Consider the following 27,143-nt stretch of genomic DNA (forward strand, 5'->3'; position numbering starts at 1 on the left):
GTTTTCCTTAAAATTCCTCTGGGACCTGTCTCTTATACACATCTAGATGTGTATAAGAGACAGATATATATGTGTATGTGTATATATATACACGTATATATAGGGCCTATATAATTTTTAAGTCATGTATCATGCATAGGAACGTTGACGCCTGCAAGGCTCTGGTCTGTAAATTATTTACACTCAGGCCTATTTATCATTAAAAAAATATATTGAAAAATGTTAAAGGTGTCAAGTGACCAATTAGGATTACATTTATAAATGGTGGACCAATCTTCCTAATTCATTACAAAATAAATTTATGTCTTTAAAGTGATAATGAGGTGTGTTTGGTTCAACAGTGGAATCTTGGTTATCATTTTCAACAATACAAAATATAGGTAGATGGTCGGAAATGTCAGCTATTAGTATACTATTACTAGACTCTCAATAATCACTTCATTTAGAAAAAAAATAAAGGAAAACATATACAAAAAAACCTAGGTCAATGGTTATTTAACACAAATTTGCAAGGTAAAAGTCAAACAAAAGACAATTACAAAACGTTTAGAAAAACTTAATAAAATATTAAAAGGTAAATACAAGTTTAGCACGAAATTTTAAAAAGTGAAAAAAAACCACATTTTTTAACAGCTTGATATGAAAAATACATGAATGAATTGTGTTGTTAATTAAATATGTTTATTGGATCATAATAATTGTATTAGTTAACAATTTTCAACACTTATTTAAATTTATAATTTATTTTAAATATTTTCACCTCAAATAATTTATATATCTGATAAAACAATTAAATTATACTAAAAATTACAAGATTAATAAAATTAAACAATTCAATGTTTACAGAAAGACAGACATTATTAAAAGACATTAACAGTATTTTGAAAGCTATACAAAATTACAAGATTATATCATTAATTTAAAATATTTATTGCATCCTAATTATTCGATTAAATAGTTTAAATTATTCTAGTTTTTTTTTTAAAGTTATATATCATTAGTTTATTTTAAGTATATTGCACCTCAATAGAATTACATAACTGGGAAAAAAAAATAGTATTCTACCACAAGGGAGGATCTTAACATTCTTTAACAACGGCAACAATATCAGTTTTTTACCCAAGTTGGTCAGTTTTATCTTCGTCTTTATTGGTCTTAACAAATTAAATAACGGATTTAGTGTAAGTTAAGGAAAGGAAGATTCAATTAGAAGGTTCTGATTTTGAGTAGTACTGAATATGGTGAGAAAGAAGATGTGGTAGACAGTCTTGAAAGTTTATTGCTAAATGTTTTATAGTTAATTGGGTTATTACAAAATTTTAGGATGCTCTTAAATTATCAGAGTCAGTTTGGTTAGTTTAAAAATTATCTACTACTGTAGTGGCACTATGAGTGGTCTGGTGGGTTTACAGTAGAAATTTTTGGAAACAATGAATTAGAAGATTTTAAAAACTTATTAATTATGAACATGAGTGTAGAACTTTATCAAATCAATGTTAGCAATCAAATGAAGAGATAGTGATTTACTATTTGACTGGCTAATTAAACCATTAAATTGGCGAGTATCAACGTATCGACATTGATCCAGGGTAGCACACCTGGAGTGACTAATTAGCATAAGCCTGCAGGTCGTGCTCGTTGTCAGAGTCCTCTTGGATTCGGGTTGGGTGAAGATATTAATGGTGGTATGAGAATAATTTATTTTATTTATTTCCTTCACATCCCAACAGCAAGACACTTGGCACTTAAAGTAAGGAACGATGCTTTATAAACCAAGTCTCTCTTTGAGGCTTAGGGAGTGGAGTTTTATGTTGTAAGAAAAAAGTCCTGCTGTGACAGGAATTGATCCAAGGACCCTGGGATCAGAAGGCAAGCATCTTTACTGTTAAGCTGTTCATCTCCACTCCATTTATATTTTCATTTTAACTCATTTCTTATGTCAGTGTCGTGAAATGATAAATATACAGTAAATAGGTTAATTAACATAGTTTTTATAAGTGGAACGATTTTATGATGAAATTTCTTGCATCAAAAGAAAAAAGAAAGGAAAACCAACGTACAGTACCTCAGTTTCATTTTCTGTTTTAGTTTCTGTTTCTTATTCACATCAATATTTCAGCCAAGACTGAATTACATGATATTTACAAAAAATGTAGACCAGTATTAAAATATCAAAACATTAATCAAACACAAGCACAAAACATGAAAAATGGAGATAAAAGTAACATTAAAATATATTAACATTTGTGGCAAAGAGAAGCCAAACCAGTCAGTTGTCACAAATCCTGTTTCAGAAATAATGGCCAAAACATGATGGAATGTCAACATTTTTGAAATGTATTTTATTGGACTAAACTAACCTTTATGTATACAAGTCATGTATGCTGTTATTTTTCCCATTTTCAATGTTAAAACAATTTTTAACAATTTGGTAATGGTCTCTGCCTGAGAAATGCCCAAAATCATAAACTTTGAAGGCTGATTTCTCAAATATTGTTCTTTCAACAGCTGTATGTTTAAACTTATGTAACTTCATAACAAAATGTTGGATTTAAATGATTTTTTACCATTTTATAGCTCTCATTTTACTTTTTAACCCTGTATTAATAACTAAAAATTGATTTTTGCGACGAGTGACTGGTTTGGCTTGTCTTTGCCACATTTGAAATCAGAAGTACACAAAAGATTTAAAATCTATATACGTAATATAATCAATACCTGCACAAAGAACTCAACACATAATTTTATGCATTAAATTTTATAAGAGACAGCAAGTATGAACACTCTGAGATAAGAGTCTTATGATATTTCTAACTACTTACAAGTTCAGAAATTTCTAATCGGTAGGTATGAGGAAAAGAAAGTATCAACAATGGCCAAGTGTTAAACATGTAAAGTGTATAGGAAGTATGTGCTATATGTATTGCTTTTAAATGTTCATTGTAAAGTTTGCCATTTATGTTAAAATTTTCCTTTTTTTTTTTTTTTTTTAAGACTGGGTGCTTTCCATCTTAGTAAGCCTTGCTCATCACTGTAAATGGAATGCGTTATCAGTGTTAAGTTATGAAAGTGACCAAAAAAAATATGGCCGATTGGTCAGTTTAGCAACAACATTTGCGTTAATATAATTTAGATTACTTTTCACAAATTAAAAATTATAATATTTACCCACATTGAGTCCAAAAATAAGTGTAGGCTAACAGAATTCAAAAACTGGATGAAAACATTTTCTTACGAAAATTGATTACATAGCGTATATCGTGGTAACTATGCAGCCATTTTGTTTTGTCGAGTATTTACCAATTTTCTATTTGACTGGTCATCTTTGTTAAGTAGGATTTTACCACTGCGCAGGTGGGCGTGGTTTAACAAAGAATGACCAGTCGAATACGGCCAATATTACCATAAACTTTCTTTCCTGTACAGTGTGCTCTTTCAGTATCAGAAACAACTAGTTACTAGTAAGTTAGCTGAAAGAATAGATACCAATAAGAGCAAGAATATTTAGCAAAACTGGTCATTTGGTTTTTCCTAGGTTGAAGAAGAAACAAGATAAGAAATTAATTCTTTCAAGTGCTATGAGGCAATTTAAAGCAATAATAAAAAGATAATAATTAGGCCTATACAAAACTCTTACATACCTGTAATACATTTTATACACATACTGTACTGCTTTTATGCCTTTTCAGTGGCAGTGCTACGGGGGGAGGGGGGTAACTAGGGGATGTAGCCCCCCCCCCCCACCGGGGAGGTCTTGCTCCACCCCTAAAAAATTATATGTATTTTTTACATATTAATTGACTCCAAAATCAATTAGTAAGCTTTTGAAAACCCTAAATTGTCATATTTTCGGGTGTTTTTCTTCTTGGACCAATTTTGAAAGGTTTTTAATGGGTTTTTTGGGGACATCAGCCCTCCGTAGGGGACCTTGGACCCCCCGTCGGGGAAATCCTCGTGCCGCCACTGTGCCTTTTTGCTTGCTGTATTTTTACTCAAATGTTTACCATTTTAACTTTTACAGTTTTAACCTTGGATTTTATATTTTAAAATGTTATGATGTGTTGTGTGTTTTTAGTATTGTATCAATAATTATACTTTTATTTAAAGTCAGAACAAACAACTGAAATTTCAAACTGTATATTTTCCTGTGTTACTGTTACCATACTAAAATTCCACAAAAACCTGGCCATATGTAATTTTAATTTCATTACTTTTTCGCATGCCTTAGACTTAACCATGTAGAAAATATTTCATTGGTTCAACATGTGTTGCTCACTCATAAACTAGGTTATTTTGTTATGTAAACTTGAATCTCATAAACTATAGGTTATTTTGTTAAACTTGAATCTCTTCATATCTGTAGAGTATTTACTGTAGCCTGCTGACAACAAGGTTGTTTAATCATCATTACTAAGGAGCGTTTGATTTGTGTGACGACACGACGCTATAGAACGGAATTACTCATGCGTGACCGTCCTACCTGGCGTCCTAGGTTCTCTGCATGTGTAGATTTGGCCAAATTGTGTTCCAGAATCTACTCGGTGAGGTGACCGTAACGTTCTCGCATGCGCAGATGACGTCATTACGTTCTACGTCTTATCGTCGTCATGCTATCGAAAGCTCCCTACTGTCAATGTGGTACTGTATAATACAAATCAGAGAGGGGAGTTCAACAAGAGTTTAAATTTAAAATAAAAGATATGTAGTAGAACTGCGACTTTACTGGTAAGATTTTCACAAAGGTAGTGAAAAACAAGCTTAAAAGATTTGGTACGTAAGCTCTCACTGCCGAAGCATTACTGAAATTAACTTACAATTTGAAGGGAATGTTTGTGGACAAATGTAGTAGATTACATAGTAACATATTACACAAAAACCTGGCCATATAAGTTCATTAGTTTTTCGCATGCCTTAGACTCAACCATGTAGAAAATATGATCTCCATGGATCAACTTGTGTTGCTCACTCATAAACTAGGTTATTTTGCTATGTAAACTTGAATATCTTCATATCTGTTTAGAGTATATAATCTAATATAAAAATTGCTCATCTTTTTGTTTAATGTATATTGCTTACTGTATGTTTTTATGAAGTGAAACAGTACTTCCACATTTTTTCGGTGTTCTTGTCAGCCTACAGTACAGGGGTTGGGGGTGGGGTGCAAGGCCAGGCCTGGAAAAGAAAAGGTGTGTGTCTCCGACCATGAAAATTGTCTGTACACTATACAACCCAACAGTTTAGTTTTTTGAATTTGTTTTCCCTAAAAGGCCTCCGGGACATTCATGAGGCCTCTGACAACCAGTCACGTGGTCACACACATTTTCCAGATCTGGCCAAGGCCCCCCTGTCAGGGAGAACTGTCCCTTCCCCCCCTCCCCTTGCTTGGTTGACGAGAAAAAACAATTTTTTTACACACAGTAGACTACAAAATCGATTAAGTAAACCTATGAAACCCGTAAATAATCATATTTGACGGGGGATTATCCCCCTGGACCACTTTCAAAAGATTTTGAGTGACGCCTGACCACGCCAACTTGGGGACATTAGACCCCCTTTGGGCAAATTCTGGCATCAAACCTGCTCCAGTATGTACTGTTCTGATACACATATGGACATTTAAAACTCATTAATATTATAGAATTCTTTACAACTGGCTGCCAAGTAAATGAAAATGTTTGTGCTTTACTGTTGCATGATAATTGTGAAACCGAGACTCACAAACATTCTTTTGAAAAATTGTCCCCTTTGAAACCAACTGCTACCTGAAAGTTGGAAATCTTAACTCGTGCTCTTCATTTAAAAGCATCTCTAATGATTTAACAATTTTGAAGCAAATGGTACTGTACTTGTTCTTAGACCATAATTTTCAGACGACCAGATGGTACTGAGAGCTTTAGGAACAACAATTGTAGACAAGCCAAACCAGTCACTCCTCGCAAAATTCAATTGTTAGTTATAAATAAAGTACGACATTTCGTTATGAAGAACAATATTTGAGAAATCAGCCTTCAAACAGATTGTTAAAATGGTTGTTTGGAAATTGGGCAAATAACAACATAGCATGATGTATAGATACATAAAGTTTAGTTTAGTGCAATAAAATAAATTGTAAAAATTTTGACATTCCAGCATGTTTTGGCCATTATCATAGAAACATGATTTGCGACGAGTGACTGGTTTGGCTTGTCCTTGCCATTTAAAGCCTGGTTTTAATATTTTTTATTTGTAAATTTAAATACTTTAATTTAGATTTTAACAGTTTTTTTTTTTTTACTATATGATTTTTTCTTGCTCATCATTAACTGAGTGTGCCTGATAAAGAGAGAGAGAAGAGAGTGTGATTTTTATTGTGGGAGAGGGGGTTGTCATTTTTATTGTGGGAGAGGGGGTTGTCATTTTTATTGTGGGAGAGGGGGTTGTCATTTTTATTGTGTTTGTAGGCATTTATTTTATATAAATCATGATATAAATAATAGAGATATAAACTGTCTTGTGGTAATGCTATACTAAATACATTTTAAATGTTAAAAATAAATAGAATAATTAATCAATGAAAAAAAACCTGAATTCCTTTGCTATTTCTTTTATAGAATGCTGTTGAGTATGACCCCTAGTGCTTTCAGAGGTATATGTGTCTGTTGGAGATGGTGCAGTATTAGCTACACATGTCTTCTGTTACTGATGTGTTGCTCTGTTCAATATGCACAGCTTATGGAAACAGGTAGGTGGAATCGTTTCTCCATCGATCATTAAAAATATACATTTAGCAATATTAAAGCCATTACTATAAAGTTTTGAGGGCAGTATTAAATATTATTGACCAAAAGCAGCCGTTACATCCTTAAAAAGAATTCCTGTTTGCTTGTAGGGCTTGCAGACACTTCGGGTCTAAGAATTTAAGGTCAGCCTAAGGTGAGGTCATAAAGTTAGGCCTAGGCCTATCTCCACATGCCATTAATGCTGCAGACAGACCTGATACTTCCTCATTAGAAATGGAAGTCAAATAGTCATTTTATTTTATTCTTGGTTTACAGTATCTTTAATACAACAGTGTTTTTCCTTTGTAGAGAAACCCTCAAGACCCCAAAGCCTGAGCTGTACTGGACACTTATTTGAGAAGGCTTCATGTACATGGACACGTGGACCAGTCAATACAAACCTTCCAGTCACATACCAAGCACAGAAAAAATCCAGGTGCAGTAAATTATATTTTCATTATAGCGACTTATTCTCCATACATACTACGCACATACATACATACATACTCAATTTATAGTGTTTTTTTTTCCCCCATCTCATCTAATGGCAAACTAGTACATGCATTCTATGCCTATTATGCCGGCGTCCAACCGGAGGTACTACTACAAAATACACTTCTTCCAATTGCTTTAGGATATCGGATTACTTTACTCGTACTAACCGGTCAAAACTATAATAAAATGGAATAAGTTGAAAGCATAAGCATATGCCCGAGTCAGTCTGTATTGTGTTATCTAAGCCTATGCTCAGTGTGATTATTACATTAGCTATTATTCGTTTCTGAGCCTGTAATTTCTATGCATAAGTACTGCCTAAATATCATACAGATTCATAAAGATGTGTATAAGAGACAGGTTTCTTGAGAGTAGATGGGAGGACAACATGAGTCTTCTACATGTCATCAAAAATTTTGAGGATGGTGGTGTCTTCCAGTGTGGTCCTGCGAATTCTGATGTTGGAACTTGGAATTGCAGCATTAATATTACCATTGGGAGTAAGTGTAGTTGAATTTTCGATTTAATGCGAAGGTCCCAAGTTGGAAGAAGTTATTTCTGGGAGCTCTGTTTAAATGGCCTTTAGCACATCTTATTTTTTTTACTGCTTATGGTTATACACATTGACACTGCTTTCGTGAAATAAATAAGCCTGATTCTCATGAGAGCCCTAGTATCCGGATCAGTAGCTAACCGTTAGTGCTAACCGTTAGCACCTGCGTGAGAACGCCCGATCGGTTAGCGCTAACCGTTAGTGGTATCCGGATATGCTAACGGTTAGCAAGCGCTATTGGTTTCAAGTTGAAGGCGTTTCTATCATCAACCAATCACACGTACGCGTTTGCAATTTCCAGTTTCTTATTGGTCGGGATTTTCTCGCATAGACGCACGGCAGCTAACAGTTAGCAGAATCCGGATCCTGCTAATCGGTAGCTGCCGTGTGAGAACATAGCCATAATAATACAATAGTAATACAGTAGTAAAAACATGCAGATTTATTAAATTTGTAGGAGATTTTATTTTCTGGGATACTCTAGTCCAGTTGCTGGAGTGTGGGAAGACCTCCCAATTCCAGGGAGATTCCCGTGAATTGTGGGTGACCTCCGACCCCTGTTTATGTACACTTCGGGTCTAAGAATTTAAGGTCAGCCTAAGGTGAGGTCATAAAGTTAGGCCTAGGCCTATCTCCACATGCCATTAATGCTGCAGACAGACCTGATACTTCCTCATTAGAAATGGAAGTCGAAAAGTCATTTTATTTTATTCTTGGTTTACAGTATCTTTAATACAACAGTGTTTTTCCTTTGTAGAGAAACCCTCAAGACCCCAAAGCCTGAGCTGTACTGGACACTTATTGGAGAAGGCTTCATGTACATGGACACGTGGACCAGTCAATACAAACCTTCCAGTCACATACCAAGCACAGGAAAAATCCAGGTGCAGTAAATTATATTTTATTCATTATAGCGACTTATTCTCCATACATACTACGCACATACATACTGTACATACATACTCAGTTTATAGTTTTTTTTTTCCCCCATCTCATCTAATGGCAAACTAGTACATGCATTCTATGCCTATTATGCCGGCGTCCAACCGGAGGTACTACTACAAAATACACTTCTTCCAATTGCTTTAGGATATCGGATTACTTTACTCGTACTAACCGGTCAAAACTATAATAAAATGGAATAAGTTGAAAGCATAAGCATATGCCCGAGTCAGTCTGTATTGTGTTATCTAAGCCTATGCTCAGTGTGATTATTACATTAGCTATTATTCGTTTCTGAGCCTGTAATTTCTATGCATAAGTACTGCCTAAATATCATACAGATTCATAACTAGAACATACTGTAGTATATGCTTACCACTATGGCCAGCAAAGAACACTAAACATTAACTTCAAAACTAAAACATGGGAGTGCTTCCCCTTCATCATAGGTCTAGTCCATGCTTTCCTCCTCTCAATAAGTGTTGCCAAGGGCCTAAGGTCATATTTCAACAATAGAGGGAGTACTATCAAATTAACTAAACAAGAGAAATAATCAAATGCCTTTACACCTATATTTCAATTTTATTCCACAGTTTAAGAGAGTGGACAAATTGCAGTACATCAGCTGATAATATATGTGACATCGGCGGAAATGCTCTTCACTACTCTGTTCAAGTGCGAGAGGTTAACGAACTTGGTAGCAGTGAATTTATTAAAACTGAGTACAATATGAATGAGGATGGTATGTTTACAATAGGCACATAGAATTAGACATTGAAATATTTCTATTCCCATCAGAAAATGCAAGACTCAGCTCCTTGTATACTTAAGGATCTTAAAGTCTGTCATGCATTACGTCAGCTGATGACCATTGGTGATGGAATCTGTCTGTGCTTTGTGCAAGTCAGCCTGCAGACACAATATTATCTTTCGTTGGTGGCAGTCTGACTGGATCGTTGTTAAAGTGACTGTCGCGCTTGCGTCATTTCATGTTGCATTGAATTGTTTTGGTCGACTGATGCCGTTTGCTCAACACTTTTGTCTTTAAAATCGTGTCTTTTGCTAGGTTTTAGTCTGGAACTCCCTTAGCAAAAGAATTCATAAGACTATAAAAAATGGAATATTAGCAGAACATTGAATTTAGCCTTCAAGAGTAATTCTGTTTTCACTTGTTGCTTTGCTAAATATAATTCTTAATTGATCAGTTTAATTGTGTATACAAATAGTATAGCAATGTTATTATTATTTATTATTATAAATTATTTATGTATGTTATTTGATGAGGAAAATATTTTCTTGTTCTTGTACCAGTGGCGAATCCATGAGTGGCACCTCTGGATGGCCAGAAATGGCACTGTCAGACTTAAATTTGGATATAATATTCTTTTCTTCTCTATTTTTTTATAATTTTGAAAAAATATAGGAAGCCCGGGCTGGCTGCAAGGGGAAGGGGTTGTGTTTTTCCGGGCTGTCTGGGCCCTCTTTAACCCACCACTTCTAACATATACTTAGCTAATTTCCAAAATATGCAATTGAAATATTGATTTGATTTCTGAAGTTTTTTTAGCCTACACTCTGAATGTGCATCCCAGGAAGCGATGTGATTAATTATTTTGTGAAGGAAAACGTTTGATAACTTAATACAATTCTTAAATTTCTTTTTTTCATTAGTTCGACCCTTACCACCAACTGATTTAACACTGAACCATTCTAATGAAAGCATAATATTGGCAAGTTGGAGGGTTTCGGATGGATGGAAAGAACACTCTTATTACCTTGAGTATCAACTTCAATACAGACCCATCTCACCAGGTTCAAGTTGGCGTAAGGTTTGTGGTTTACTGCAAAATAATAATAATATTAATATATAAATATAAATATATATATATATATATATATATATATATATAAGATGTGTATAACTTATACACATCTAGATGTGTATAAGAGACAGCGCTGAAAGAGCCCCCTCGTGATATATTGTTGAATAAATATGGTGTTAGAAAGGTAAAACTAATCAGAACTGAGTAAAATATACAACCAGTTGGTTGGACCACAAAATCTGGTAAATAATAGTTTACACATACTCACCACCCTTTGCTAGCTGTGTCTCTGTTTTGAATTGGCTGACGTAAGATTGTCCCATTCTACTTCAGACAAATTACAAGACCAAAATCTGGTTACTGGTCACTAGATGGTGTAAAAATAGCATAACAAATTTGGCTGGTGTAACAATAGCCACTGCCATTAGAATATTGAATAATGTTTTTTTAGATCATCACAGTTAGTGCATCTTTAACATCGGCTTATCATTTGTAGGTTCCTGATGGCCGATTACTGATAGAGGGTGAAGATATAAATGACTATGTCATAAGAGATCTGGAGGCGTATACAACTTATGAAGTGCAAGTGAGGGCTAAATATCATCAGGCTTCTGTGGCTGGTAAATGGTCATCATCCTTCACTATAACAACGAAGGAAGAATGTGAGCAAGAATTTAATTAGTGCAATTTTTTCCATTACACTTTTAATTTCAACTTTATTTCAGTCTTTCATCCTTAAATAAACAAATACAATGATAAAAAATAGTCAAAATAAGAAAAAAAAAACGATAAAAAATTCTGATAATATAATATGGAATTACTACCACAGTAATATGGTAAACCAAGAAATTTGAAATTTAATTAAAATTTAAACTTTCCTATTCAAATACTTGCAAACATACTGTAATATTGTATTATTCATTTATTGCTGCACTCTTTAGTCCTACAACTAAAGACATATTTTAATTACTCATTAAATCTAGGAAAACCATTTTGAACAAATAGAATAGAATAGAACATTTATATAGCGCCGGTATCCGCCAAATATGATGCTCATGGCGCTTCTGAAAGTGTTTCATCAGTTATATGCAGCACAGAAAAGGAATGTTTTTAGCTCTCTCTTGAAGCTTCCAAGATCCTGTATCATTCTGATCTGGATGGGGAGACTGTTCCATACTTGTGCCGAGGCAACTATAAAAGGGCATTCTCTCCACCTGGTATTCGATGATATTTCAGTGAGCAATCCATGAGTGGATGATCTAAGTCCCACTCGTGATGACTTATATGCGTTTACAAGATCTACAAGATATGAAGGGCCATGTCCTTTCAGAACTTTAAATACAACCATAGCGATCTTGTATACGCTTCTTTGTTGAACTGGTAGCCAATGTAATTTCTTCAAAACCGGTGTGATGTGGTCTCTCTTCTTTGCGAAGGTTACCATTCTTGCAGCGATGTTCTGAAGACGCTGCAAACGGAAGAGTTGTTGCTGTGGGATATTAAAAAGGAGAGTGTTTCCGTAATCCAAGCGAGATGTCACAAATGCATGAATGATTAGCTCTGACACATGCCTCGTCAGGTACTGGCGGATTCTCCCAATATTTCATATTGACATGCATGCAGAATTGGAAATTGATGTGATATGATCTCTCATAGTCATCGTTGAATCGAACACTACTCCAAGATTACGAGCATTCACAATGGGTTTTATATAAGATGTACCTATTCTTATGCCAGTGATATTAACTTTTGTTAATTGATGCTTAGATCCAATGACCATAAAACTTGTCTTCTTATCATTCAGTTTGTGTGAATTGTGTGTCATCCATGCACAAATATCATCAATGCAAGTTTCGATATTTCTTATTGCATTATCCACATCTAATTGATTTGGTTTGACTGAATAATATAAATGTGTATTCATCAGCATAACAATGATACCCTAGGCCATGCTTGCGAATTATTTCACCAAGTGGTAGAGTGTAGGTTGAAAAACAACCAGGACCTAGAACAGAGCCCTGATTCAATCCAGTATCTCATGCAACTTGGACAGATGTTGCATTGTGATGCAGACAACTTGGCTTCTTCCAGTTAGGTAATGAGCGAATCCAGCGCTACTCCATTAATTCCGATGCGGTTCTTCGGGCGTTTAATGAACAAGTCATGATTTACCGTGTCGAATGCTGCTGACATGTCAAGGAGTAGCAGCAATGAAATTTTCCCCACATCCATTGCCTGTAGCAGATCATTATGTACCCTCATTAGAGCGGTCTCAGTGCTGTGCGCTGCCCGATAAGCAGACTGGTAATCATCATTAAGGTGGTGAATTTCAAGAAACGATCTTATCCTTGACCATACAATTCTCTCTAGAGTTTTGCTGATGAACGAAAGATTTGACACAGGTCGATAACTATTGTAGTCATTTGTATCCAAAGATTTGTTTTTAATTATCGGTCTTACGTTTGCAACTTTTAAGTGCTCTGGCACTTCACCAGTTTTCATAGACCTATTAACGATTGAAGTTAAAACTGGAACTATGGCGTGATGACACTTCTTTAGCAGGGACGTAGGTATGACGTAAAGTTTGCATGATTTGGCTGGAGAGTTGGCAATGATGTTGTAAACTTCATCATCGGTTGCTGGTGTAAATGATATCATTTGAGCTGGAGCTGATTCAGGTTCCTGAAAGATACCTACAGACTGCAAAGTGGCCATTATATTCTTTATTTTATTGGTGAAGAAAACGCTGAATTGGTTAGCTAAGTCTTCCTCACTATCAGCCTTTGGAAGTTTCGTGGTTTGGCGTCGGTGAAGTAGCATTTCTGTAATTTGAAACAGGCGTTTTTGATCCTTCTCATTATCAGTGTATAGCTTGTTATAATGCATAACTTTTGCCTTCCATATCAATGTTTTTATTTCTTGCTTCTTACAGCAATAGGACTGACAATCAATTTCTATTCCTGACTTGCGCCACTTGTTTTCCAGGAATCAACGATCACATTTTGCATCCCGTATTCCGCTGGTGTACCATGGAGAGTGTGGTCGATAAGTAATAATTCTTACTTTCACTGGAGCATGCCCATCCAGAATTTTACCAAGTGTATTACAATATTGTTGGAAGTTGTCGTAAGAAACCGAGTACATCTGGGATTCAGTGATGTCCCTGCAAAAACCACTGACATCAATGGCACTTACTGTATATGGCGAGACGTGATGCACTTTGTGATATTGCGTGGTTTGTTCAACTTGAGTTTACATGTTATAGCAGAATGATCTGACAATCCATCAATAACACTAAGACTGTGAAAAACCGGTATAAATCCAGAGTATGCCCATATTTATACGTTGAGACAGCTATGTGCTGTTGAAGACTGCTTGAATTAAGCAAGTCCTTAAAAGAGTTAGCATTAGCATCATTTACATCATCGACTTGAATATTAAAATCACCAGTGATTATAATTGGTGAAGATCTATAGATATACTCATCAACTACAGAAGAGAACTCATCTAGAAAGTCACTAAACGAACAACCAATTTATGAAGATTGTGGGCGATATATTATTATAAGACATAGATGATGGAGATAATTCATCAGTTCATCCAAGTGCAGAGATTCAAATGACTGTAGAATATCTGAAAATTTTATAATATTAACATTCAGTCCCGATTTACATACAAACGCGATGCCACCACCACGCTTTCCGCCAACTCTCGGTACATGCTTGAACAAATAGCCAGGAGGGGTAATGTTTCCAATTACAGATGTATCATCTGCTCTAATCCAAGATTCACATAGAGCAGTAGCATCAAACTTGTGATCAAGCGCAAAATCAACAAACTCAGTTGTCTTATTTCTTACGGATCTTGTGTTGAGTACACAAAACTTTACATCATGATTTATGCTCCCATTGCGTTTCATTTTTCGTATGTTACAGTGTTGAATGGATCTATGTCCACATCTTGCACCTAACTGTGTTTACTTTACATACCATTTATACTGTACCTTTCTTATATCTTAGAAGGACGAACTTTGAACATTTATTTGCAACTGAAATATGAACTAATTATTATATTATTGTTGTTATTATTATTGTTTAAAATAATATTTTAATTATTAATATTATTGTTGTTAATGTTTTGTCGCATTCTTGAATATCTGGAGATCAGCAAGAACGCAGTTGTTTTGATCTGTTCATCATTGGCAATTTAATCCATTTTAATGAGGTATTCAGTGTTATAGTTGAATATTGTTTTAACCACTGACCATAGCTAGCCACTGTATTGAGGTTGCATTGTGTAGAAGTATGTATTTCCTTGTAACCAGATATGAAACCATCGTTGTGAATTATTTGTGTTAGTAAGGTCATGTCTTTTTCAGATCCTTTTGGACAAGTTGATGTAATGTATGAAGAAACAGATAGCGAGGATAACAAAGAAACCTACAGGAACATTCTATTGAAATGGGAGGTATGTCTAATTAAAAACATATTAATGATGATGATAATTATTGTAACTTAATTGATTGTAGCATCTACCCAACCTATTTTTGCAACCCACACACACACACAACCAATGGTTTCATTTAATTTTTGGTTAAAACATAGTCTGGTTTGATTTATTATGTTTTAGCTCATATAAAATAAATAATATTTATTTCACATTACACTTTTACAACAGTGGCAGCACACAAGAAAGTGGCGCAGTCAAACTTGAACTAATGAACAAAGAGGAAAACAACAACTTAAAGCTAAACAAATGAAAGAACTTAACTAAAGAAAGTACAATTTAAAGTTTAAACAAACCATAAACATATGCCATATGTCATAAGCCTATAGTAAAGGTAAAGAAAAACAACATTTTGCTACTCAAGTCCAACTGATCAATCTGGGGTCGTTTTTAAGGAGAAGCTCAGAATATTTGTGGTCTGTTTCAAAATGCAATGCAATGCTTTTAATCAATACATTGATACCTTTATCCTTGAATTTTAGTCCTGTAGGTACAGTTTTAACAACCAAAATATGTGGGGTGTGGGGATGGTTGGCAATATGTATCTAATAGGAAAGGGAATATTCTGTATGCAGCATAACTGGAATACTTCCCAGGCCAGGGATAATGGTTGACCCTCAAACACCTTTATTGACCAGTCAAAAGCACAAAGATGACTGCTTTATGGTTGATACTAGAACACCATAATAGACACCATGAACTATTATTTGTGATGGACACTGGGTCCATATGAGAACTATTTCGATTTTCACTGGTATACCAAATTATTAAATGCTGGTAATATTTCAATTTATAGAATATTGTTTTCTTATTTACATTTTCAAAGGTTCCTGAAGAGATGAAAGCCAGAGGGAAAATTCTAGGTTTTGAAATTGAATTGTATAAGAATGGAGTGTACCTCAATACAACCAAGCTGAACAATGGCAGCATCACTCAATACACTTATAAAAGTAAGATACAATATTTATATTCCAGTCAACACGCCCCCTAGTAAACTTTCCCCTTTCTGTCTTGCCCCCTACAAACTCTCCCCTTAACAACTGACTCCACTTAGAAACTCGCCCCCCGTTAGGGGACAAGTTTTTTAGGGGGTGAGTTTGTAGGGGAGACTGTGTATAGTCAAGTGGCGAGTTTGTTAGGGGGAAAGTTTGTCGGGGGAGAAAGAAACCGAAATAAGACCTACTATCTTGTTTTAATATGCAGATGATACTCAATTGTATACATCTTTCAAACCTTGTCCTATAAATTAAAACAGTGCTAAATTTAAAATGGAAACATGCATCAGCAATGTCCAGACATGGCTTGTAGAAAACATGCTCATGAATGGTAATACTTCTGTTGTTCCATCTTCAGAGGTACGCATTCTAGGTGTGATCTTTGAGTAATCTATGACTTTGAACAGGCACTAAAACCTGCAAGGCAGTTAATTTTCATGCTCAAAACATCAGGAGAATCTAAGAAAGTGGTCTATGCTTTTATTACGTCTAAATTGAATTATTGCAATGGTCTCCTTTATGAACTGTCACAGACATCAATTCAGCTGCTTCAGAATTTAGCAGCTCCTTTGGTATCCGGCATTGCTAATTATGATCATGTTAGTCCTACCCTCCTTTATCTCCATTGGCTGAATGTGAAACAGTGAATTGTATTCAAGATACTGTTTTTTTTTGGTTTTTTTTCAAATCTTTTTGTAGTCTTACATAGTATATTACTGATCTTCTTTCCTTACGTTTCCTCTTCATTCTGACGCACTTTGAGATCCACTACCTTTTCTCACACTCGAACTGTTGCAGCTTCTTGTACTGTGACCTATGGTGACAGAGCTTTTATGGTTGCTGCTCACAAATTATGGCTGTCTGTTACAGTTTGTGAATTTCCAGTAGTGAAGATTTTCAAAACAAGACTTAAAGTTTCAGTTTTTACTTTTTCTTTATTTTTCTGCCTATTTTATTGTATTTTTCGTTTGTTTGAGCACTTTTTCATTCTCGGCATTATCTACATGTGCCTTACAAATTTAAGATTGAATTGGATTGGATTGGGGAGGGTTTGCAGGGGTGAGATTGTTAAGGGGCAAGTTTAAGGGGCGAGTTTGTAGAGGGGATTGACTTAGCTAGGTGCGGCTTTGCTATAGGTGAGTTTGCTCGGGAACGAGTTGATTGGTTTCCTATTTATTTGAATAAATGCCCAGGGGCGTTTATTGTTGTGAAGGGTTTTTGAAGGGGCGTTTACTAAGAGTGGAATTTATTTTAAAGTGGGGTGTTTATTCAAATAAATACGGTATTTTAATAATGTCTGTGAAAATGCATCATTTCTCCAGAAATCACGTATTTGTCATAGTGCTTATTTGAACATTTACAATATTTCTTGGGTTACTCCTTGGTTTATGCCGATATTGTTGTAATTTAAGTATTCATTGTATGGTCTTTTTGTCATTTTATATTGTATTTTAAATATGAATGAACTGTATAAATCTAAACTAAATTAAAAGTAGTAGAAAAGTAAAATATGTGTGATGTGTTATATTATGGACGTGATGATGTCATTATAACACCCAAATATGGGCATATCACATTTTTTTGTCACATAAAATCTGATAGTGTAGACAGAGCTCTAAACTAGACAATAACAAATTGACATTAATTAAATTACATTTTTGGTAGATTTACTACGAGATGCAAATTATACTGTATACATAAGTGCTTTCAACTCTGTAGCCAGTAGCACTCCAGCTATACTCAACATTCCTCCTTCACCACTCTCAATACGTAAGTTAACTTTATTTAATATTCGTCTGTTTGTTCGGAAAGATCAACCTCTTCCAGATGGTAAGATTTGAGTTTCACATAAATGACATTTTAATGACTTTATATTTTCATATTGGGCAAATAAAAATTGAATCTGAGTGTAATAAAATAGGCACAATAATAATGTTTACTTAAATTACAAACGTGTGTACAAACATCATGCTTATGTACAAGTATCAACAAATCACAGATGTTTGACACTAAAACTGTGTAGGGTGGACAGGCCTTACTGTATTTACTTAAAAATGTATACAATGGCTCGTGTGCACTATAAAGAACCAAGTACATCATTCGAGACGAGTAGGGGGATACCCCGGTGTACTGGAATAGACAGCCCCTGTGGTGGACGACAAGAGTTGCTGGTACTGGGTTACCGGGTAGCACAGAAACAAAGGGACCCTTAGGGGAGAAGAAAGTCATTGATTGAGTTCCTAGTCCACATATCAAGCACCCTGAGTGCAATCTTTAGGCTTACTATACATAGTATACTAAAAAATAAGGCCGCTGTTTAACTATTATTTCATTAATCATTAAGCATTAACTTACGGGTAACTAATGCTGTCCTAAAATATTTCCTGTTTAAAATTTGAGGGCGCCATTGAAAATGATGATTAGGTATATTTTGGTTGGCTGAATCTCCGACAGCGATCTTGTATAATACATACACAGCTCTACTTTTTTAGAACTTTGAATGTATGGAGTTAGCACTCTAGAATTGTTATTATAACGCTATGTTATTTTTTTAAACAGCGCCCTCTGCAATTATTATTGCTGTGGCAGTTAGCATTGCTATTCTTGTCATCTTTCTGTTACTTGGGATGGTGTGGATTCGGATCAGGAAATCTGAAATTTGCCTTCCTCTTCCAGACCCAAACTTCAGTATTTTTAAGGTATTTCAAATAAATTATTAGTCTTTAGATGATATAAATAGTAAATAACAATCTTTTACGATATACTGTATATATATATATATATATATATATATACACATTACTGTATATATATTTTATGATAAATTGATAAAGATTCATCTATGCAAGGTAGTGTAAATAGGTTGAAACATTAAACTGTTTTACACTGGCAAAATTAAAATTGATAACACATTCATTAGAGAACTTTCATTCCCAATGGAATTTTTTAAATCTGAAGCTGGTGTAATGACTGTACAATTCGTCGCTCACATCACGAACTAACACAATCAAAGTAGATTGTGTTAGTTCGTGAAATCACAGTAGCGCGTCAAAACGAGCGCGTATTGGTTGTCAAGCAATTTTGTATTCTTTACCACACAAAAAGTCCGTAACAATTACCACACAAAAAGTCCTTAACAACAACAGCGCGTATTTTGACGCGCTTTTTTTATTTCACGAACTAACACAATTGAATTTAATTGTGTTAGTTCGTGATGTGAGCGACGAATTATGTGCTTGATCAATTATATTTAGTTGTTAATTTTGCTTTCATCAACTTTATTGACAGTTCTTTCAATGAACCATTCCATCCCTTTGATATTACAGTATTGATAAAATGATGCTGTAAACATGTGCAAAAATGTAAAAATTTTATTATGTAATATTAATAATAATATATTTTATCAATAATAGTTAAAATATACACCATTTATGGTATACCCAGTTAGTGCACAGATGTAAAGGCAAACTTGACGATTCAAGTTTTTATTCTTATAATTATTTTCCTATCTTTTGTACATATTTTCTTGTGGCATTGAACGTATGAGGTTGTGCGTGTAAAGCAGGATGACTTGGGATACTCCCCAGGGAGCAGAGAAGGTTGCACAAAAATGTGCTGGTTTGTCAACTTAGTATCTAATGACCAGCGCCTTGTGTATTCTTCGGTGTGTGATAGGTGCTATATAACTCCGGATTCAAAAAAAATATATATACTTTACTTACTCTCCATATTTTTATTCATTATATAATATATTTATTACACATATGTTACATTCTAATTCATTACACAGTATATCTGATATGCAGATTCATCTCGTTTTTCTTCCAGTGGGATCAAATTCCAAGCGCTAGACCATATGCTGAAGATGAGGTCTTCGATGAAGTCAAGCAAAGGCGAGCAGTACCAACAAAAGATGAACTGGATAAGCTCCTGGAGAGGCTGGGAGATCCAACATTAAAAGATACCGTATTTGACCTCCTGCTCAGCAAGTTTTCTATTGACCATGATTGGCAAAGAATTCAACAAAGGAGGAGTCGACTACTAAGCAATAATACTGAGATAAGCTTCTTAAGCGTGGATGATGAAGAGGAAAATTTGATCTGTAGTTTAGATTCCATGCCAAAGAATACAGTGATGTCAAACTTCATGCATTTACAGAGAGAATCCCTTGATAAGTTGGGTGTTCATCATTCTATGCCCATGCTAGATAAAAAGTATACCAAGGATGATGTCAATGTGAAAGATGAATCTTACACCTCAGACTCGGGAGATACTAGTGGTATTGGCTCTGAATCATCGGATCAAGACTTGGAAAATGAAAGTCAGTTGATGCTTCGTCAAAGCCTACCAGATGTTCATTGCACTTCCAAAGTTCCTGAAGCTACTCTTGGTAAGCCCAAGGCTGTTAGTCAATACACAGATTTTGATGGAATTCCTAAAGTGCCACAGAAAAGCCACAATAAAGCTACATCATTATGTACGAGACCTGGATACATAGCAGCAAAGGATGTTGCCAAAGTAGTACAATCACCACACGATTGTCAAAGAAGTTGTCAAAGAACCACACAACCTACTGTCTCAGAATATCTGGATGCAGCGCAGATGCACCAATGGCAGACTCATCAGGCAAAACAGAAGCAACTTCGGCATATGCAGAGAAAACCAAAAGCAGACAATGGCTATGTCGATGTTAAAAATATGCCTAAATTTGTTGGGCATCATTCAAATATTCTTACTCAAAAAATGCCAAAAAAATCAGTGTATGTTCAACATAGAGAATTGCCTGCCTTGTTGGCATCTGTAAACCAGTCAAGTGCAAACAGCCCATCTCATCCTGCAGTTGATTCAATTAATGAGAATGCTATTAAGCCACCCTCTGTGAAATTTAAAGTAACAAATGAAAAACAGCATGAGGTTAAACAAAAGCTAATATCCACAGAAGATACAAAGATGGGCCCAGAAGTCAACAACAACCAAAGTGTGATTTCAAAAGTCTCTTCATATGTTAAGGGTGACTCTAACACATGTTCTGGTATTAAGAAGCCAATGAGACCTTCTGTCAGACCATCTCTAAAACCATGTGCCTCTGAAGAAACAATTAAAACTGAGAAGAAATCAAGTGAGGATAATGGAATGCAAAATGCTAATGAGAAAATTATGAATGAATCTGTTAAATTAACTGTTCAAGATTCTGTACACCGTATCATTAATAACATAGCTTATAAATCTGAATCAGGCTCCACATCAATGAAATCCACACCATGTACTTCGCCATCCAACCAACCACTTACACACTACGTCACTCTCAGTGAAGTAGAGAGAATAAATAAAAACACAAAAAAGGCTGTCATGTATAACCAGAGAGATCCTCAATCACAGGCTTCTCACTTGAATTATACCAAAAAAGCAGAGCAAAAATTATCTTCATTGCCAAATGGAGCATTACCACAACGTAATGTTGAAGACCTTCAAAAGAGAGCTACTGTTCACCCTGCATCAAAACTAACAGCATCTGGAGCATCAGGCTCGCAGAAAATCAATAGCAGGGGATTGCCAGTGCAAAACCCAGCCTCTGGTACCTCAGGGAAACAGAATATCAGTAGCAGTGCCTTGTCAAAAGTAGAATCACCATCTAGGATCTTGGGCCCACAGAATTTGCCGAAACAAAACCGACCGTATGTGACCTCATGCTCACAGAATATGAAGCCACTGTCTAGGAGCGCTGTCCAGAATGTGAATGGCAGTGGAGTACCAAGGCAGAGACCAGCTTCAGGGACTCCAGCTTCACAGTATATCAGTGGTAGTGGCATGCCAAAACAAAGTCCAATACCCAAAAGCTCTGCCAGGTGTAATGCTAATGGCAGTGAAATGCAAAGACAAGGCCTTCCTGCTCGTTCTTCAGTCCCACAAAATATCAGTGGCAGTACCTTGCAAGGAGAAAAATCTTTATCTGGGACCTCAGGCCCATGTAATATTCATGGTAGTGGATTGCCAAAGCTAAGCCCACCTTCTGGTGCCTCAGCCCCACAGAATATTAGTGGCAGTGCAGTGCAAAAATCAAGCCCAAAATCTGGGATGTCAGGCCCAAAGAATGTTAATAGTAGTGCTTTGCCAAGACAGCTAAATAATTCCAAAGCGAATCAACAGGGTGGTTATATACCAATTCTGAGTCTAGCTAATTCTAATACAACTGCATCCAGTCCTCTAGTGCAACCTGCAAAACTTCCAAATCGCCAGACACCAGTTCAATCAAGATCACATTTCAAGAATCAGGGAAGAATGATGAAGGGTCAATTTAAAGCAGCAAAAATTATATACAAAGTTTCTCCATCTTTATAGAATAAGAAAATAGGAGGCAATGTTTTGAAGAATTCCATACACCCTATTTGCAACTATTATATTTATGAATATTACATTTATATTTTATGTTTTACTTATACATAATGTATATACAATATATAAATATATATTTATATGTATATATATATAATGTATATATTATATACACTATATGTACACATAAGTATACACATCTAGATGTGTATAAGAGACAGGGTTAAACAAAAGCTAATATCCACAGAAGATACAAAGATGGGCCCAGAAGTCAACAACAACCAAAGTGTGATTTCAAAAGTCTCTTCATATGTTAAGGGTGACTCTAACACATGTTCTGGTATTAAGAAGCCAATGAGACTGTCATACAAACTAGGTGCATGTCAAAATATGCTTTGTTCTTATTATGGTATTTTATATCACATACTGTATTTGCTGCAGGTAATAGTAATCACTCAGCTGGCCCACCATATTTTTTAATTGATGAATTTTTGATGTTCGGAAATAGGGATCTTGGATAATGTTGTTTTTTGTTGAATGATTCCTTTACAAGCAGCAACAAAATCAGTATGGCAACCTGTGCGTGTAATATAAATTCCGATCATAGCATGATAACAGTTAGGCATTATTCAAATAGTTTTTATTTGTTGGGCATTAATTTTGTTAACACTAAAATGTGCAAGCCAGAATTAGCCAGCCAATCACTACTGAGTTGACTGGTTTATCAGTTAATTTCATCCAGTGTAAAAGCTTTATGTGTAAATATAGAACTATTTGAACAATGGTGTATACCATGAAATAAATGATTATAATTAGAAGTAATTAGATGCTAATGCTATTTAAAAAATTGGATGTATAACATATTATATTGTTTATACAAGTTGTATTGGTTCACTGATTGGTTGGTGTAATATTGGGGGTACTTTCATATGATATGGTTAGAGGTGCTATAATTTCTTTATTATAATTGTATAGTATGAGGAAAGTTATACTTAGGGTAAGCAAACTCTGGCTAATGTTTAGTTTGTCTCCTAAATATTGTAAATTTTACTGGAAAAGTTTCAAGATACGAAATTACAACTCATTATAAGGAGGCCAAACATTTACGAAATGCTCATGACTTTATGCAAGATGGTGTGGAAGATGAATAGATATATAAACATTTTTTTAGGCCTATCATCTTTTACCCATCGACTCAAAAAAATTAGTTTCTTTGTGCTACAGGCTGTATATACCGTAAAACATCGAATAGAAGCCTAATTGGCTTAATCTCGAGAAGAAGCCCATCTCAAATTGAAGCGCCCTCTTTAGTTTGCAAAAGTAGCCTCGAAAAAAAGTCCATGGGCTTTTTTTTTTACAAGATAGTATTTTCAAGAAGCCCAGGGTTTCAATTTGAGGTTTTACGGTATTTTATTTTTTTTAAATTTAATTTCTCAGTAAAAATATAAAAAAATATCATTAGCTTTCAAATTGTATTCCACTTTGATATACAAATTATTATAGCATATATTATAAACCTATGATATATTTCATTATAAGTATTAATTTGTCACCAAAATATTGTTTTATGTGGTGAAACACCATTGATTTGTCTGTATCTGTAACATTTATGAAATAAATGCGTATTGTCTTGGAGACATTATCCAGAGTAACTATGTTATAATTTAGTGGTTCAAAGACTGATCATGTTAACCCCAAAATATTACCCCTCCCCTAACCAAAAAAAAAAAAAAAAAAATATGTGAAAAAATTATTGGCTCCCAATTCTTTATTGAAAAAGTTTGACTTTCATTTGCAAAAGTCTTTTTAAACTATATTTAAAGACATTTAAAGACAAGTATTATACCTTTGATTCTTAGAATATACTGTATAACTTAAATGGCCTACTGTGCTTCACACAGACTGATTGTGGGTCTTTTCTTTGAGTACTGAAAAAACAGCTGTGCGTGGTACTATTAATATGCTCATCAATTTCCATTTAATAGAAATAGTGTTTTAATGTTGTAGCAACGGGCACAATACACAATATTACTGCCGTAACAAATGTAATCATGGGGCTATTAGCTTAATTTAGCTCCATAATACTGTATAATTTAATCTGAGATAGTGTTGTGGGCAGATAAGCATGGCAGAGAAGAGCAGTATCAATGCGGTCGGGCAAATTACCAAAATGAAATGGAATTACCCAAATGATAACCAAATGAAATGGAATCGCCCAAATGAAAACCTAAATGAAACGAAATTACCCAAATGAACACCTAAAACGAAATTATCCACATGAATCGCAGTTTAATTTAATCGAAAACGATTATTAGTATTATTATTATAGCATTATACTATACTATTATAATAGTAACAGCTGCAGCTCGTTATTATTTTAATATCGTAATCATCATCATCATTTTTACTACCGCACTTTTGCTATTGTTATTATAATCATTATATCATTATTACTTTTTTATTTTCTAGTAGAATCTTAACAGACGTTTATAAAATACTGTATCACCTACTGATTTGAATAAGGAACAAAATATTTTTGACGATTTATCGTCCAGGTACATGCACAGATCAGAAGAATCGTAGCACCATCCTTTTAGGTGTCTTACCATTATTGACATTTAAAAAAAATACCTATTTATGTCCATTAACATATCATCAAAAATAATGTTACACTAACTCGAATCTATAAATGGACGAGGACCTGTCACGCTACAGAAGTAACATGCGAGAATTCATTATTCAAAATAACGTTAATACAAAACACAGTAATTATTTATTATAGTAGTACGTAAGTGGAACGTACCACTGCAGTAAGTGTAGCTGATAAATACGCGTAAGCAATGCCGTAGCCAGGATTTTCAAACAGGTCGGGACAATATCATGGTGGACCCAATTTACGCGTAAATTAAAATAATTGGACCCATTTTCTTAACCCATTAACCAATTTTACGCAAAAATATGAAAAATCTGGACCCATTTTCTCAAAATTTTGTCCATTTTAGGCAAAATATACAGATAAGAAATCTGGACCCATTTTTCAAAAAGTTGACTCATTTTATGCAAAAAAAAAAAAAAATAATAATAATTTGGACCCATTTGTAAAAATGTGGACCCATCCTTTGTGGACCCATTAGAAAAAGTGTGTGGGACTGTCCCAACTATCCCAATAGCTGGCTACGACATTGCGCGTAAGCATAACGGAATAAAAAATATATATAGGCCTAACATTAACCATAAAGTAAGTCAATCATCACAACGTTTTAGCATGTACTGCATAATCCCGTTTTTACATAGGCCTATTCTTTGTAGTACTGTATTCAATATTGTACTTTAGAATGCTGTATTAATCTTGTATAGGCCTCCGAAATGGTAATAATTGCAGTGATTATTTAAACATTATGATGATCCAGCCGTACCCGGGTGATTGACGCCGACGTCTGGACCCTCCTCACTTTCACCCCTATCATGTCCGGTTAGAGTGCTTTCTTCATCAAACAAAACATTTGTGCAGATGTTTGTAAATAGTCAACAGCTTTTTTTCTTTTTTAGGGGATGAGGGGGTCATTTAAGAGAATAATATTCATCAGGCTAATCTCATTATTTTTGTCTTTCAAGTTTCTGGTACACTGCACTTCGATTTGTTTTTTGCATTGGCACTCTTGAGAACTGGCCGTGCAAAGACGATTTTTTTGTTTCAATGTTGTAGAGGCTGTTCCTAGATTGCCGTGATATGGCTTGCTGTTGTGTCCTATTTTAATTAAAATGCTAACAACAGTAATACACAGAAGTCATTTTAACAGTGAAGTACCCTAGAATGCAGTCTTTTCAACCTCAGTATTAAAAAAATTTCTAACGGGAGTGGATCTCCTCCCGTACCCACCCCGCTCGGTCACTGCGTTTTCTCTCGCCGGGGTTTCAGTGGAAATCAATTTTTCTTACTCGCATGCCTGTATATAGTGGTGCGTACAAACTTAATTAAATAACAATAAAAGTGAAAAATCAGGAATTAAGAAAAAATTATTAAAGAAAAGAATAACATCAAATAATATAAAATTCAAATAAATATAAAGCATGCGACTCGCACTTTGCCACCTGTTTCTGTATGATGATGCCAGACCAGTGTATTTTCAATGTTTAAAACTGTCGGGGCCGGATTGTATGGTATTATACTTTACATTATATTTGTTTACACTACAATGTCGGGGCCCCTCGTGCCTCGGGGGTCCTGGCGCTCCTCCCCCGTCAGCGCCCGAGCGTGACGACACTGTCCCGACGTCACTTTATCTTATTTTATTTATATACAGGTGGATATTATGTTCGACATTATTTGTTCAATACAATTGTGTAAATTTTTTAATAGCCTACGTTAGAAATGACTACACATATATGAGCCCTGCCTGCTAATATTAGAAATTATAATAAATGCTATAATTTACCTAGGGATACTAACATCATATTTGGTGTTTAGTTTGGTATATATGACATGCTGTAACAGAGTCATTTGGGCTATCACGTGTTGCTAATTTCAATTCATTTGAGTAATTCGTATTATTTTGGTTTTCATTTGGGTAATTCCGTATCATTTTGGTTTTCAGTTAGGTAATTCAATTTCATTTGGGTAATTCCATTTCATTGGATAATTCGTCGGACCCGTATCATTGAACTTTGGACAAGTATGGTGTGAAGTTAGTCAATGCAAATATTTAAAACTGTCAACTCCACATCATGAACACGGAGG

General features: G+C 34.8%; 1 protein-coding gene across 2 annotated transcripts in view; it reads left to right on the forward strand.

The window, feature by feature from the left end:
• LOC117106292 overlaps positions 1 to 22,571 on the forward strand; it is a 30,501-nt gene extending 7,930 nt beyond the window's left edge. The window contains exons 2-11 of one of the 2 annotated variants that reach the window (XM_033247651.1): positions 6,591 to 6,721; positions 7,068 to 7,194; positions 9,342 to 9,490; positions 10,420 to 10,577; positions 11,068 to 11,233; positions 14,950 to 15,038; positions 15,904 to 16,027; positions 17,738 to 17,842; positions 18,632 to 18,771; positions 19,901 to 22,571. In XM_033247651.1, coding sequence (XP_033103542.1) covers positions 6,591 to 6,721; positions 7,068 to 7,194; positions 9,342 to 9,490; positions 10,420 to 10,577; positions 11,068 to 11,233; positions 14,950 to 15,038; positions 15,904 to 16,027; positions 17,738 to 17,842; positions 18,632 to 18,771; positions 19,901 to 22,411 — 3,700 coding nt within the window. In that variant the 3' untranslated portion in view covers positions 22,412 to 22,571. Of the gene's footprint in view, positions 1 to 6,590; positions 6,722 to 7,067; positions 7,195 to 7,608; positions 7,754 to 8,563; positions 8,691 to 9,341; positions 9,491 to 10,419; positions 10,578 to 11,067; positions 11,234 to 14,949; positions 15,039 to 15,903; positions 16,028 to 17,737; positions 17,843 to 18,631; positions 18,772 to 19,900 lie in introns of those variants that run through there. The other variant, XM_033247652.1, reaches the window with a different exon arrangement.
• The last annotated feature ends 4,572 nt before the right edge of the window (positions 22,572 to 27,143 follow it).

Source organism: Anneissia japonica, unplaced genomic scaffold, assembly GCF_011630105.1.
Source record: "Anneissia japonica isolate Jap-2015-1 unplaced genomic scaffold, ASM1163010v1 scaffold287767_len825999_cov190, whole genome shotgun sequence".
Lineage (NCBI taxonomy): Eukaryota > Metazoa > Echinodermata > Crinoidea > Comatulida > Comatulidae > Anneissia > Anneissia japonica.